The following is a 16,723-nucleotide window of genomic DNA, read 5'->3' on the forward strand; positions in this document are numbered from 1 at the left end:
GAACGTGTACAAATATAGGATTTTCAGGATCATCACTCAAAAGCCCGATCATGGATGGCCATGATCCAAGCCCAATATTTTGCCATATTAAAAAGCACCTGTTTTACAGCTCAGTCCAGCACAGATTGGAAACAATACCTTTGCAATAATTGAATGTACTGCTAATAAGTTACAAACCACTGAGTTGATACTAGAACACATGAACTTATTAGAAAACATATTTAAGTAGTATATGCATCTCTCTTGGGTATGCAAAAGAAGGTACAGGAAACCCTCGCTATTCATGAGCTCCGGGTTCGCGGATTCAAATATTCGCAGGGGAGGGCAGAGCCAGGAGTCGGACAGAGAGCGAGCTCCAAGGACGTGGAGAGAGGCAGCGGTGGCAGCATCTTCTCCCTCCTGGAGGCAGCCGCGATGGCACTCAGGGGAAGGGGTTGGTCCCCAGGGACTATGGGGGAGCCCCAGGGATGGGGAGGGAGGCAGTGGCAGTGGCAGCAGCAGCATCATCTTCTCTGCCACCGCCACTGGAGGCAGCCGCAGCAGCACTCAGAACAGCCACGGTGACACTTGTGGGGAAGGGGTCAGTCCCCAGGTGCTACAGGGAAGCAGGGGTCAGCTGTGGGGCCTGACAGGGAGCCCCGTCAGTATTCGTGGATTTCACCATTCATGGGGATCTCTGGTACGTGTCCCCCACAAATAGCGAGGTTCTCCTGTACTACATATTATTGATATCCACGCTGATTTCAGTAATATGAATAAAATAAATTGTTGATAGCATACTGTCAAAATAAGTGGCCACCAAAGAACAAAATAATTAGGAACTACTATTTATATACCCCTTTCTCTTTCTTATTACACACATGGAATAATAAGTTACATGATTTTGGATTTCAAAGGGTGGAATATTAAAGTCTAATTGGAAAATTAAGATAATTAAAAATTAATGAATGCTAAGGGAACATTTAAAGTCACAAAAAGGAAATTTAGAATTCAGGTAGCAATGTTAACTTGAAGGCACTGTCTTTGTTTTGCATTTTCCCTAGTCTGCTACTATGGTCCAGTGTAAACAGAATAAGACAAACCTGTTTTGTTTTGTTTTTTTAAAAAGAATGTAAAAATTTAACCAGAAGAAACAAGAACAGAAAACACCACCTGTGCACAGCACAGGACAGCTAAGCTAGCTAGCTACACTGTCAGGATCTCAGGACCAGATGCAGACCTGCAACTGGATGTCCACAGATGATGGGCCCTGCTCCTACAGAGTTCCAATCAAGTCAAAAGGTTCTGTATAAGAAAAGAAATTTTGCCTGTATAGATCCAGCTGCACAGTCTAGCCCACATTTTTATTTTATAATTTTCTGACTCCGGTAGCAGTCCTATAAACACTTATATGTGCAAGCAGTGTCTCTGCCTCCAAGGGGGGCTACTCACAGGAACACAGTTAAAACATCAACATACATCTACACAGGATTGAGGTTCTTTGTTACTTTTAACTGTCAAACTCTGAAGGTATATTAATTTGGAACTACTTTGCAGTTGTCTGCACATTGCTTGCTTACTTGGGAGGGGAACTTTTATTACTTGATTTGATTTTAGGGTATCAAAAGTGTTCTTTCATTAACTAAAAGTCAGAATTAATAGAAAAAATATTGTGAATGTATACCATGCTCTGAAGATACTATTTTCTATTACCAGATGTCTAATATTTTAAATTAATAAAATAATATTTCAGATGAGCTATTTGCTTGCTATCGCATCATATTTTTTCTTGCTAATGTGTAGAGACAGCATGTTTGTATAAACAGTGTCTGGGAATATTGTTGTAGTCTCAATCTGTAAGCAGTTACACACCAGCACAGGATCAGCTGCAGGCCATTTATGCCTGACACCTGGACCTTCAGTTCTGCAACCTGGGCTCAGCTACCATCTCTATCTTGTGGTTATAAGCTTTAAAAAAAAAAACCCAAAAAAACAAAGAACAATTTTTCCCTCCCCCACAGTTTTGTTTGTTTCAGATTTTTTTTAATCAGATAGGCACATTCTCACGCAAAATGACACCCCCAAAAAATTCAACTTCTCAGAAGGAACTATGCTCAATGTTCAGGCTTCTCAATAAAGCAGTTCCATTTTTAAACATATTTTAAAAATCCCCAACCAAAAAAGCATAGTATAACCATAATAAAATTTAGCTGAAACATTTAAAAAAAGTCAGCCTGGGGCAGATCTCCAGGATGAAAAAATATGCCCACAAATCTCCTCAGACATGCCAACATCCTAATATTATTAAAATACATCATTTAACTCTAAAACATATTGAACCTTACCAGCCTATTCTCTATTGCAAGGCTATGCTGTCCTACTACTCTCTCCCTTCATTATATTTCCTTTTGATTTGTCTACATGTTTTAGCTTCATTCAGTGGTGTCAGCACATGTTATGTAGCTTTGTACATATTTAATGATATGATACTGGGAACCAAGGCCACATCTTCCCGTACATTCGAAGAACTTGCACATTTTGTGTACATCTATAATCTAGTAAATAAAAAAGTGACACACATGAAGAGTCAACATGTCCACAAAGCAAACTCCGATCTAGTGCAGCAGATAGCTTACAGTCAAATCCTTCTTTTCACTGTAGCGGCACTTAGATGCAAGATGGCCCAGAGATTTTCTAAAATCATACTGCGAGTTGGGGATTAGAACTGGATCCCAGTGGTAGTCTAACCAGCGTACTACAAGCCTGCCCTTTCACAGTCATTAACAAAACACAAAAGACAAGGCAATGAATGATTTTATAGATGACCAGAAAACAGAAAACAAACTTTAGAGCAGCTGTTATGCGCAAAGGCTCTAATTGTTATATTAACACCTGCTGCTTTCCTATTCCCAAACAAGCAGACAGGGAAAGAATCTGAAAATAATACCAAGATGGAGAAAGAAATCAATGGCTTTTTTTTTTTTTAGTCACCAAGATTATTATAGATGGAGATGTGACAGAACCAGATTTCTTCCTTGGCTATTCCCACAAGCATATGCAAGTCTCAAAAACGGGCATTAGGGTTTACAAAGTTTGTTTGTCTCTGGCAGGCCTGTTCTGTTTTTTGGTTGTTTTTTTAAAAACCCTTACTTTTCCCCCATGCCACAGTTTATCATGACTACCCTCTGCAGTTTCACTTCTTATCCCTTGTCCATACTTGCCAGCACCTCCCTATCACTTCGTGCCACCAGGGCTTCGGCGCGTCGAGACAACGTTTCAGGGAAAGCCGGACGGAGCGTTTCATTTCCAGACACCGACACCCATCGTTTTCACATCGGTTGTTCGGATTTCAGCCAAGTCCGGGCACATTTCTTAAGCGTCCGACACCCTGCTGTGGGCTCCTTTCTGCTCCGAGACTTTTCAACCCAAGTCTCGCCCGGTCCATAAAACCAGTCCGCTGACTTCTGTCACCTACTTACTGCTGGCAGATGTCGCCGGCGACAGCCCCGCGAAGAGGGGCGAGGATGGCAAACGCGGATGCTGGCGGGGCCCCGCTGCAAAAACACTGAGGTGGCAGCAACGACGGCGCTGCCCTGGGCAGGTACGGCGTGTGCTCGCGCCTTTCACGAGGGGCAGGAGCCGCCTCGCCCGGGCGGCAGGTGCCCCCCCGCGCCGCGCCGCGCCACCCCGGTTCCCGCCTGACCACACGGACAATGTCCGCCTCCCCTGCCCTCCCCGGCGGTTGCAATGCGGCTGCCGCGAGCATCTGTGGAGGCGCTTTATTTTGCCCTGGGAAGAGCCGGGCCGAGGCGGCGGCGGGCGGGGGGGGCCGTGGCCCTGAGGCCGCGGGGGCTCCGCGCCTGCAGGGCGATGCGACACGAGCGGCCGCGCTCACCTCCCAGCCTGCGGGGCCCCGTCCTCCGCCGCCTCCATGCGGCCGCTGCCGCCGGCGACGGGCTGCCACAGCAACTCCGGCCCCGCCCCGCCCCCTGCGCCCCGCGATGGCTGCTGGGCCCGGAGCTCGCGCCGCCCGTTGGCTCCTGCTCGGCGCGCCCGCCGTACCGTCGTCCCGAGCCGGGGGAAGGAGGCCCGCGCCGCTGAGCGCAGGGATGACGGAGGATCCCTGGGCCCCGCACGCGTTGCCGCCGACCCCCAGCTGTCCGAGCCAGGGGCGCTCAGCCCCGCAAGCCCCATCGTTTGGCCCCGGGGGCAGCAGGCGAGGAGTAGCGCCGCCCGGACCGGACCCATGGGCGGCATGCCCGCGTGTGCCGCCACAGGGGCCCACCGCAGCACGCGGGGGCGCATTGGCGACATGTAAGGGGTGCGTGTGGGTGCACGTGCACCCCCCGAGCCTGGCTGCACCCCCTGCGGAAAGGTGGCCGCTCACCACTCCTCGCCAGCATCTGCAGGTGGTTGCCAGCTGCCCGTCTGCGCTCGCCACCCCCACCACCGACAGCGCCTGTACGCACTCCCCACTTGCCGACACTGCCCGCCAGAGCTCACCAGGCCCCCCCAGCCGCCTCATGCGGGGGCCAGATGACGGTGCGACAGGGTGGCCCAGGCCTGCACCGTTCGGTTGGCTGGCTGAGTAAAAAGTTTGAGCATGGTTGGTCAGACTATCCCTTTTACTGTGGAAGGGTATCACCCCCCCCTCCCCCCAAATCATAGAGATCATAAACAAGTAGGGCAGCGAGGGACCTCCGGCGGTCATCTAGTCCAACCCTCTGCCTAAAGCGGGACCACCCCTATCCAAAACATCCTGCACAAATTCATGGTCTAACTTGGTAGCAAAGCTACATGGTCAGCCCTGGCACAATCGAAAGACATGACACCCTAACCTGATACAGGTAAAGCAGGGGGACCGTGGCAGCCAGTGGCTTGGCGCTACAAAAGTTAAAATGTGCTGGAGAGATCCAAGAAAGTGGGCCGTGCCCCCCCCACTACAGAAGAAGGCAAAAAACCCTCACTGTCCATACCAAAATAAGGATGCCAATATTTCACAGCTATAAATAAAGACCACTGCCATCTCTATAGCTTACTGTTTTTAATTTCCAAAGAATTACAAAGGAAAATGTCTCTTATGGTGTAACATAAGGAAGAAGTTGTTTTTTGGATTATGGACATTTGGTCATTGGAGTAATTTATGGATGGAAATCTGGATCCAACACCTGTATCCACCAAGCAGTCGGCCCTTGTAGTATCACAGACTCCTCTAGCTTACAGAAACCCCTTAATAGAGGCAGCACTTAACAAACTTCAGTTTTCTGAAGGGTGTGAGTTATCTGTTTCAATGTTCAGATATGGCTAGATAAATAGATAAGATCTTAACCCCGCTCTGCTGCTTTGCTAGACTTTGATCCTGAAAATTATGCTCACATTAATACATCTAAATTTCTCCATGGACTGAGATCCTGGGGGGGGCTGCACGTTCCAATGACCCTCAGAGCCACGTTGTCCAGTCTCACACTCCTGCTCTCCATGGGTGACCCTGCCAGGACTTGAGGGGAGGTTCCAGACAAAGCACAGTCCAATCCTAAATCCACAGCAGTGGATCAGGTAGAAAAAGGTGTCAGGATCTCAACAGCTGTAAAGATGGAAGAAGGGTGCAGCAAGATAGAGGGCTCCTGTCATCTAGTTTTCTCCCTTGCCGCTGGACTCAGATCACCTTGCCAAGATTGGGTGGTTGCTGTTTCTGTACACCACGGAAAACGATCACACGCAGGCTTCTACCACAGGAAACAACATGCTGTCCTGTACCAACCTCCAAATGCCCTGCAGCAATGGACTGATGGTGATGGAGACAGGACTAGCAAATCCAGCTGTCTCCAGCCACAAATCTGCATGCAGGCAGCAGTAGACTGCAGACACCTGGTGGTCACCTTTCACCAGGGCAGCTGCTGTCTCAGCCAAATTGCACCCCTATCATGACTGAGCAGTCCTATTCAGTATCCCCTCTGCTCACCCCACATGGGGAAGGAGCTAGAAAAGGTGTCATAAACCTGGGCTGTTTTATGCACTCCTGGCTGGATAACCTCATTTAGTGGAGTCACTCTCTCTTGAGGTCAAAAACATAAAATAATGATTTTCACAATGTGGAACATTCACACCTTCATGATAACCAAGACAACAAACTACCAGAAAGAACTGCCATTGTCTCCAGGGAACTAGTGAGCTACAACATCAATATTGCAGCTCTGAGTGAGACAAGATGACTGGATAAGGGCCAGCTAAGGGAAGGGGATTGAGGCTACACCTGGAAGGGGAAAACCAGCTTGGGGTAGGCATGATCACAGCATTGACTTTGCCGTCAAGAATCAGCTTGTCAGTCAACTTACGAAGCTCTTTGTGGGGGTTAACGAATGTCTTCTGACTCTTTGTCTTAAGCTCAGCAACAGTCAGTATGTCACCATCGTCAGCACATATGCCCCAATGCTTGATGCCGATGATGTCATCAAAGAACAGTTCTACTCCAACCTTGACCCCATTCTGACTAACACTCACAAGGAAGACAAGATCACTCTCCTCAGTGACTTCAACACCAGAGTTGGATGTGACCTGGAACTCTGAAGTGATACCATTAGGAAGGAAGGAGTAGGGAAAGGCAACACCAATAGCCTCCTCTTCCTAAGTAAAATGCATAGAGCATGATTTTGTCAGCATGAACACCATCTTTAGACAGAGTGACAAATACAAGAACACATAGAGATACCCTCGCTCTAAGCACTGACACTTTCTCAACTACGTTAACTTACCATTAGAGCCTGTGATTGAATGAATGTCCATTCTATGGTTTGCATGATAGAAAACAATGACTATTGGACAGATCACCATCTTGTCAGATCCATTATAAATATCTTGACTACTCTGAAATACCAACAGCAGCCAAAAGCAATGCAAAGGATTCTTAATGCCAAATCTTTTCAAGATCTGTAAGGATCTCCAACAGTGTCTCCATGGAAAGCTTTCTTCCCTGTCCACAAATGAAGGCAACATTGAGGAATTCTGGTAGCAGTTTGAAACCACCATTCATATGACTGTGCTGAATACTTTGTCTATACACCAAGACTGGCTGGATGAGAGCAATGCCAAGATTCAAGCCCTCCTCAACCAGAAGAGAAAGGTTCATTCTGCTTGGCAAGATGACACCTCAGCTCAGCAGAAGGAGGAGATGTATCAACTCCTAAAAGCTGAAGCTCAAAAGGAGGGTCCAGGAAATCGAAAATCGGTGGTGACAAGATACAACCAAAGAGATGCAGCTCTGTGCTGACAAACATGACATGCTAAAGCTTTCTCCAGGCAACAAAAAAAACATCTACAGCCATCTTCCTACAGTCGTACTTTTCTGCAAATATAGGATGGCTCAATGCTCCTCAAAGACAATGAATCTATCCAAGCTAGATGGAAAGAGCATCTTGACACACTCCTATACCGTGAGTCGACTGCGGTGGATACCATCATTGAGTCCATCCCCCAACACCCTGAAAAAGGATCCCTCGCCAATCCTCCTATCCTAGAAGAAGTCTGGCATGCCATCAAGGAAACAAAGAACAGTGAGTCTCATGGACCGAATGGCATACCTGCTAAAATCTACAAGGCTGGTAGCAAGCAACTGGTACCAAGACCCCACAAATTTATCCCATGTATTTGGAACAATTAAGAGGTTCCTGGGGACCTGAGGAATGCCAAAGTTGTGCCTATCCTCAACGAAGAAGATAAGACTGTGTATGGAAACTATCAAGCTATCACCCTCCTTTCACCCATATCCTCCTGAAATGTCGTCTGCCTCTTGCTGAGGAAGTCCAGTGTGGTCTCAGACCATCCCATGGGGCAACTGACATGATCTTTGTTGCCAGCCATGTCCAACAAAAGTGTTAGAAACAACATCAGGACCTGGATATGGCCTTCATTGACCTAATTAAGCCTTTTGAGTCCATCAATTGCAAAGCATTGTCAAAAGTGTTGGCCAGATTTGGATGTCCTAAAAAGTACATCAAGGTCCTTAAGTTTCTTTATGACTGGATGACTGTAACCATTCTGTGTAGTGGGTCCGAGACAGATCCATTTGTCATCTGAACTGGGGTCAAGTAAGGATGCGACATTGCCCCAATTCTGTTCTCCATCTTTTTGACAGTCATCTTGCTTCTCATTAAGAACCACCATCCTTCTGGAATGGACCTGGAATACCGAACAGATGGAGGGCTCTTCAACCTGGGATGTTTATAATTGAAGACCAAAGAACTCAAAACAACCATCCTTGACCTTTAACATGCCTACAACTACACCGTTCTTGTGTACAGTGAGGAAAGCCTCCAGACCATGCTGGATCTTTTTGGAAAAGCCTACTGTACTTTGGGCCACTCTTTCAACATATAGAAAACTATAGTGCTCTATCGCCCTGCTCCAGGCCATGAATATAACCCCCCTCTCAAAATTACCATTGAGGGAAAAACTCTGGAGGTAGTTGAGCACTTCTCCTACCTCAGTAGCCACCTCTCTCAGAGAGTCAACATTGATGAGAAAATTTAGCACAAGATCCAGTGCAGAAGTACCTCTTTTGGGAAATTGCTTCAGCATGTTTTTATTAATTGTGATCTCCAGAAAGACACCAAGTTCCAGATGTACAATATACTTATCATCCCCACGCTCCTCTACAGATGTGAAATGATGCTGGTAGGTAACCCACATCTTAAGAGCCTGGAGAGGTATCACCAATGATGTCTCTGGAAAATCCTCCACATCAAGTGCTCTGTTCTCAGCTTAGTAACAGCCTAAGATCTCATGGTGGCCAGAGGAAATGCTACAAGGACATATTGAAGCCATACCTCAAGAAAAAGGATGCTGATATCAAGAGCTAGGAGGAGCTGCCTTGTATTGTTGCAAGCTAACCTACATTGGGATGGGGATTAGTTTATGACAATGCAAACTCATTTAAATTGCCAAAAACTTGCATACATGTAAAGTGTGATGCCATTAAGCCACACAAAAGAGCAATTTTCATCACATGTACAAGCACCCAGGGATCACAGTGGGACATAAGGTTGACTGGCTCTGAGAAAATGGCCTTCAGTGACCTACTTTCCTGATAATGTTACTACACAAGATGACTCTAGAATGGCCTGCCAGAGGTGACAAAAAGATTGGGGAGTTCCCTTATCCTATAGATAGTCACTAAAGTAGGACTGAGGAACAGTAGATTTCTGTTAGGTTTCTCTTAGATTTCTCATAGGTTTTTCTTAGGGCATTGAATTTGTTTTATTTTTCTCACACTGGACTCTAATTTTAGTATTAAAACATCCTAAACTTCATTTTCCTTTCTTTCAAAAAAATGTATCTTGGAGTTCCCTATCATTTATCCATTTTTTTTCTTAAAGAGTTTATTGTTTGGCTCATCATGTTATTGATCATAAAAGGTTTGGGAAAATTTTCCCTACAGACAAATTTGCCCTATATGCTCATCCATATAATATTAAAACTCAGCAAGCCTGAGTCCAACAACCTGTATCTCTATTATATTTGCAAAATCAGTGTCTCAGTGATAATGTCATATTGTGTAGTGATATATCTTCCTTAGTGATAGTGGGTGCATTGTTGTTGGATATAATATAGAATGCAATGAGTAAACCAGGGTACAGATTTCACAACCTCCTTCCCTAGATTAAGGACTGGTTGCCTGCACAGCAGCAATTCGCACAGCCTTTTGCTTAGACCTGCATACTAGCTCATTAGCATCTTGTTTATACTGCATAACTGAGTGGTTTAGCCTAGGCTGTGTCAGGGAGTTGTACTGAAAACACAAAGCTTTAGGAGAAAGCTGCTTTTTGTGATCAAGTTAGTTCAATCAACTACCTTAATTTTATTTAAAAAAAAACAAAACAAACCTTTCTTGGCACTAATATAGAAAAGGATATATAGAAAATCTATCACCGGTAGCTCAGTTTTAGGCAGTCAAGTTATAGCCTCAGGTACTGACCTAGCATATACTATAAAAGATACGTTGGTATAGATGTACTGGCAAACTATCAACACAGATGCAGCTTATACCAGCAAATAAATCTATTGGTGTGGTTTATACCAATTCCCCGAGTAAGCTAGATACACTGACAAATACATACTAGTATAACTGTATCTACAGTACATTTTTATCAGTACAAAAACATTTTAAAAATTAAACTCCTAACCAACAGTGCAATAAGGGCAAAAAGTTTCTAATGTAAATTTGGCCCTAATTTAGACAAAGACAAAAAGTCTGTCACTGGCCTTTCAAGCATAACTGTGGAGAGAACACTACCCTAAAAGTACTGCTTTAGGGGAGAGGAAACAGAAGGACATAAAGGTTATTTAGCACCTAGGGTAGACAGGAACAAATACACTTCTGAACACTGTTAACCAGTTGAAGTTAGCTTTATAGGGAATCAACATCTGATCACACTTAGCTAACAGATGTTTAAAGGTATTAAGTCCGATCTCCTTATGTATTCACTTAAAAAGGTTCACGTATAATCTGTTCCCCTAAACCAGATTTTAATTTTGAAGAAATGCATTGTTAAGATCATATTTGCACATAATATAAGAGAAGTATTGACATGGTAGAAGGACAGCCATGTAGCAATGGTCTCAAGTTGCAGCAAGGAAGGTTTAGGTTGGATATTACGAAAAAACCTGCTTGCTAGGAGGATGGTGAAACACTGGAATAAGTAACTGAGAGAGGTGGTGGAATTTCCATTCTTGGTTTTTAAGGCCTGGCCTGACAAAGCCCTAGCTGGAACAATCTAGCTGGGAATGGTCTTGCTTTGAGCAGGAGGTTGGAGGAGATGGCCTCCTGAAGTCCCTTCCAACCCTAATTTTCAATGAACCTATGATTCTATCACTACACTTTTAGAGAGCCTGTGATATGAAAAGGATTATGCAGCTACTGCTTGACCTGATTGCTCTGAAATGTCATTGTTTCTATTAAATTTAGGCTTAAGAAGATTATCACCAAATATTTCCTAGGCCCCAGAGAGAAAAAAATAGTAAAAACTAGCCAAAAAAGAGAGAACTAGAAATGGAAAAGTTATCATGAAGAGCCTACTTCTATTTAAATTATATCTTCAAACATCCTGAGTAACAAAGTTGATATATGTGATTGGCTTTAAAACCACTGCTTGCCTGTACAAATCAAACCTTATGTAACAGGCATGATGCAATACTACTAAATTCTGCAAGACACATGGGAAAGGATATTAGTAAGCTTTAGTAGGAAAAAGAAGACATGCAATGGTTTCCAGAAACATCCTGGCTCTTGGTAGCCTTTAATTAAGAAAAATAATGTAGAAAAGAAATCCATCAGCTTGGAATAATTTATTCCTCATCATAAATACATAGATTTCATAGACATTAGGGCTGGAAGGGACCTCGGAAGATCATCGAGTCCAGCCCCCCGCCCAAAGGGCAGGAAGTCAGCTGGGGTCATAGGATCCCAGCAAGATAAGCATCCAGTTTCATCTTGAAGGTGTTCAATGAAGACGCTTGAACAACCTCCGGTGGCAGGCTGTTCCAGACCTTGGGGGCTCGGACAGTAAAGAAATTCTTCCTTATGTCCAGCCTGAAACGATCTTGTAGTAGTTTGTCACCATTTGAACTCGTCATCCCTTGGGGCGCTTTGGTGAACAAACGTTCCCCCAGATACTGGTGGTCACCCCTGATAAACTTGTAGGTGGCCATCAGGTCACCCCTGAGCCTGCGCTTTTCCAGGCTAAAGAGCCCCAGGGCTCTCAGCCTGTCATTGTAGGGTCTGCTTCCCTGACCTCTGATCATGCGCGTGGCTCTTCTCTGGACTCTCTCAAGCTTCTCCACATCCTTTTTGAATTGTGGAGCCCAAAACTGGACGCAGTACTCCAGCTGCGGCCTCACTAAGGCCGAGTACAGGGAGAGAATGACGTCCCGGGATTTGCTTGAGAAGCATCTATGGATGCAAGCCAGCGTTTTGGTCGCTTTACTAGCCGCAGCATCGCATTGCAGGCTCATGTTCATCTTGTGGTCAATGATGACCCCCAAGTCTCTTTCTTGCATAGTGCTAGCCAACATAGCACTGCCGAGCCTATAAGGATGCTGCGGGTTTTTTTTCCCAAGGTGGAGAACCTTGCATTTATCGGCGTTGAACACCATCAGATTCTCATCCGCCCACTTGCTGAGCCTGTCCAGGTCAGCCTGGATCATCCGCCTGTCTTCTGGTGTGGATGCTTTGCCCCAAAGTTTGGTGTCATCGGCGAACTTGGCCAGTCCGCTTCTGACTCCAGTGTCCGCATCATTAATGAAGATGTTGAACAGTATGGGTCCAAGGACAGAGCCCTGGGGGACCCCACTGGTCACAGGACACCACGATGAGTGACTTCCATCAATTACTACCCTCTGGGTCCGATCCCGGAGCCAATTTTCCAGCCAGTGGATCGTGGAGGACCCAAGGCGACAATTGGCCAGTTTCTCCAAGAGACGATCATGGGACACCAGATCGAAGGCTTTTTACATACACTTACTGCTTACATACACTTGTTCCCTAGTTCAGGAGGAAAAAGACAGCAAAGGAAAATGCATTTGGGTGAAGATAGAGTTACCATACGTCCAGGTTTTCCCAGATGTGTCCTCTTTTTTGGACCACTATCCTGCATCTGGGAAGGTTTTTAAAATAAGAGCAAATGTCTGGGTTTTCTGCTCTCCCAAGCTGACTGCCTGGGGCTGGGAGCAGCAGGCAATGTGATTGGCTGTCAGGGGCCACATGCTCCCAGTGCAGGCTCTGGCCTGCTCCGAGGTGGGGGCGGGGTGGGGGGGTGGAAAGAGAGAGAGAGAGAGCGAGAGATAGAGAGAGTGCGCACACACACTGCAGGAGCTGCTTGGGCAGCAGGGCGAGGGAGCAGGGGTCTGAGAGTCGGGAGTGAGAGACACCAGCAGGGCTAGGGGGCAGGGGCTCATAGATTTATAGATGTTAGGGTTGGAAGGGACCTCAACAGATCATCGAGTCCGACCCCCTGCATAGGCAGGAAAGAGTGCTGGGTCTAGATGACCCCAGCTAGATGCTTATCTAACCTCCTCTTGAAGACCCCCAGGGTAGGGGAGAGCACCACCTCCCTTGGGAGCCCATTCCAGACCCTGGCCACTCTAACTGTGAAGAAGTTCTTCCTAATGTCCAATCTAAATCTGCTCTCTGCTAATTTATGGCCATTATTTCTTGTAACCCCCAGGGGTGCCTTGGTGAGTAAAACCTCACCAATTCCCTTCTGTGCCCCCATGATGAACTTATAGGCAGCCACAAGGTCGCCTCTCAACCTTCTCGTGCGGAGGCTGAAGAGGTCCAGGTGCCCTAGTCTCTCCTCATAGGGCTTGGCCTGCAAGCCCTTAACCATATGAGTGGCCCTTCTCTGGACCCTCTCCAGGTTATCCACATTCCTCTTGAAGTGCGGCGCCCAAAATTGCACGCAGTATTCCAACTGCAGTCTGACCAGCACCCAATACAGGGGAAGTATCACTTCCTTGGTTCTGTTTGTCATGCATCTGCTGATGCACGATAAAGTGCCATTAGCTTTTCTGATGACTTCGTCACACTGATGACTCATGTTCATCTTGGAGTCCACTAGGACTCCAAGATCCTTTCCGCTTCCGTGCCACCAAGCAGGTCATTTCCTAGGCAGTAGGTATGCTGGACATTTTTCCTCCCTAGGTGCAGCACTTTGCATTTCTCCTTGTTGAATTGCATTCTGTTGTTTTCTGCCCATATGTCCAACCTGTCCAGGTCTGCTTGTAGTTGGGAGGGAGGCAGGAGGTTTCAGATCAGGAGTGAGGGGCGTGGGGGATGCAGGTTGAGAGTGAGGGGAACCTGCAGGGCTGGGGATCAGGAGTGAGGGACACGGGAGATGGGATGGGATGGATGACTGTGGGTTGGGTGTGCAGGGCACTGGCAGCACCAGAGGGCTGTGGGTTGGGAGTGAGGGACACCAGAGGGAGGGGTGGGGGCAGGGGAGATGTGTAGGGGGTGCATGCAGGTGTATGTGCACCCCCTGAGTGTGGAGGTGCATCCCCTGCAAAAAGGCACCTGTGGGCAATCGCTGCTTACCACCCCACCGTCGACACTGCTGGTGGCATCTGCAGGCAGTCAGCAATCCCCACTGGCCACCGCTGACACTACTGGTGGTGCCTGTGGGTACCACAGGCAGGTGGTACCTTTAGGAACACCCTGGTCGGCATTCACCACCTCCCTGCCCCCACCACCAAGAATGCCGGCAGTGTCTGCAGGAGCTCCCTGCTCACTGTCGCTGTGCTCCTGCCGCCACTAGCACAGCCGTGCCCCCACAGCTGCCGGGGGCATGCACCATTCATGGGCAGGGTACTGATGTTTGAGAGTGAGGGGTACTGGCAGTGCTGGGCTCAGTGGGTCTGGAGTGAGGGGCAGCAGCAGGACTGGAGCGGGGGTGGCTTGTTAGTGAGGGGCAACAGAATGGGCAGGAGCAGGGCACCGGCATATTATTGCCATCCCCCCACCAGCATGTTCCCCCTGCTCCCCCCACCCATTACAGGTGTCCTCTTTTTTGGACCTGGAAATATGGTAATCCTAGGTGAAGATGAAAGGTGAAAAATACATCACCAATATAATGATGGGGATTTATTACAGGCCACCAAGTGAGGAAGAAGAGGTCAAAGAGGCACTCTTTTTAAGCAGGTGACAAAACTATCCAAACCCTGTGGAACTGTTACCAGACTTAATATTAGATTTCAGGTAGTGGCACTGAATTCATAAAAGTTTGAACAAGAATAGTCCATTCTGGTACAGCATGACTCTCATGCATTCGGTGTCTTTGTCTCTTCTCTGGTATTCCAGTCGCTTACCTCTTACAGGTTCTGCTTTGAAATATAAAAATGTAGTTCTCTGATATTTTTGGTCACACAAACCCAAGCAATCTTGGACTATCTCCTGCTCCCTTACGTCTGTCTCTAGCACACACATGTGATGATTGTGCCAGGTCTTTGCCAACAATCTGGTGACAGATTTTGGTGTCCCTGGGTGGACCTACTGAATTTACTTGGACTAAGAGATTTTATCGTGCACAGCACTTAGAAATTTTGTTGAATGCTAAACTTAGAAATTGGAGGCTGCTTGGACCTAGAGCTGTTGAGGTTTGTGAAATCTGTTCCAGGGTCTGGAATGGATGCTCAGTCACTTAAACTTGCCAAACTGGTTTTGCAATGCAGGAGAACAGATTAAGCTGGAATTCAGGAGCTTTCCCTCCTTTTTGGATTGACTTAATATAGCAGACTTGGTGAAAAAAGAGCTATTGGAATTAGAAAAATAGGTAGTAAGGAAAACAGCACCAGGTTTGGGGAGAAAAAGGCATTCTGTGGACTGCCTGGATTTGTACAGTTTTGTGACTACTGGTTTTCTCAGATCACCTCTGGGCATAAACCCTAGACCAATAAAAAGACAAAGAAACTAATCACTCTGGAAAGGTTGCTATTGACTTGCAAAGGTTTGACTAAAGAGATACAACAAAAGAAACAGCTGTTAAAGACAGCAAAGCAAAAAGCAATTCTCTGGCAGAAACAAATAAAAGCATTACATGGGACATCTTTAAAGGTATGCAGTAGAAATTATGAAATTAGAAAAACAGGTGGAAAATTTACAAGACCAAGTAGAGGAAGCAAATAAAAAAGGGGCATTGTGGAAACAGAAAGCATTGGATGCTCAAAGTACAGTACAGGCAGTTTTAAAAGATTATCAATATAGTCTTGAGTCTGATCATAAATCAATGATGCCAGAAGATAAGGCAGTTAAGAGCTAGATTGGAAGTGTCATGGAGAATCATAGCAATACAAGGAAGATGCATTGGGGGGGAGGGGATGTCTACTGAAAATAATTGCTGGGGTAAAACTCCTTGTTTGCCATCCCTTGCTCACCAAGGAAGGATTTGCAAGGGTTAAATGACGCTTTACAGGGGGAGAAGGAGGAGAGAATGGTCTAGTGACCATGGCCACGCTCATTCCCCAGCTCTGAGAGTTGTGCTATACATGAGGGGCATCTATACGTGAAGTACCTGAAAAAGCATGCTATGTTCAAGCACCCAATGGGAAAAAGGAGGTTGCAGGTTCACCTCTAAAAACCCAAGCAGAGATGAGTCCTGTGGGATTGCTACTCCAGCGCCTGAGACCCGCTGTGAATTCCTGCAGAAAAACTTTCTGAATACCTGGCTGTAAGGAGACACCCTGCCCTCTGGATTATGTAAGACTTATGCAAGGCTTTCAGTTGTCTTTTTTGGTTTACAATATTGCATTTTAAGTTAGACTAAGCTGTGTTTGCTGTCACTGTGTGTTACTGGGCTGCATCTTAGCATAGGTGAAGTTTTTCTGTTGTTCTTTTTCGTGTGCCTGAAGTTGCAAATTGCTTTGTTTAATAAATGCTCTCTTTAGAGAATGGACTATTCTTGTTCAAGATTTTATGATAGACTGCTGTGGGACTCCACTTGAAACCTCCTGTCATTCTGACATGGGCCCATTAATAATAACTTTTTGCTTGCAGCTATTGAGCCAGCTACTTACCCATCTTGTAGTAGTTTTGTCCAGCCTGTTTCTATTTATGAGAAGGTCATGTGGGACTTTGTTAAAAGCCTTGCTGAAGTCTAGATATACTACATCCACAGCATTCCCTTCATCCACCCAAGTAGTTACTTTGTCAGTATTATCAACCCACCCTATCAAAAAATCATGAAACAAACTCTTAAAA

At 46.2% G+C, this 16,723-nt stretch overlaps 2 protein-coding genes across 5 annotated transcripts in view; one reads left to right on the forward strand and one right to left on the reverse strand.

Moving 5' to 3' along the window:
* NAPEPLD (N-acyl phosphatidylethanolamine phospholipase D) overlaps positions 1-4,251 on the reverse strand; it is a 23,201-nt gene extending 18,950 nt beyond the window's left edge. The window contains exon 1 of one of the 4 annotated variants that reach the window (XM_014606506.3): positions 3,875-4,251. In XM_014606506.3, the coding sequence (XP_014461992.2) occupies positions 3,875-4,236 (362 nt within the window). In that variant the 5' untranslated portion in view covers positions 4,237-4,251. The other 3 variants (XM_019487486.2, XM_019487487.2, XM_019487488.1) reach the window with 3 other exon arrangements.
* Positions 3,512-16,723, forward strand: part of LOC102558740 (uncharacterized) — a 27,338-nt gene continuing 14,126 nt past the window's right edge. Inside the window, exon 1 of the mRNA XM_059725839.1 lies at positions 3,512-3,580. The gene's annotated coding sequence lies outside the window, so the exon portion shown is untranslated. The remainder of the gene's footprint in view (positions 3,581-16,723) is intronic.

This window comes from Alligator mississippiensis, chromosome 4 (assembly GCF_030867095.1).
Source record: "Alligator mississippiensis isolate rAllMis1 chromosome 4, rAllMis1, whole genome shotgun sequence".
NCBI classification, from domain to species: domain Eukaryota; kingdom Metazoa; phylum Chordata; order Crocodylia; family Alligatoridae; genus Alligator; species Alligator mississippiensis.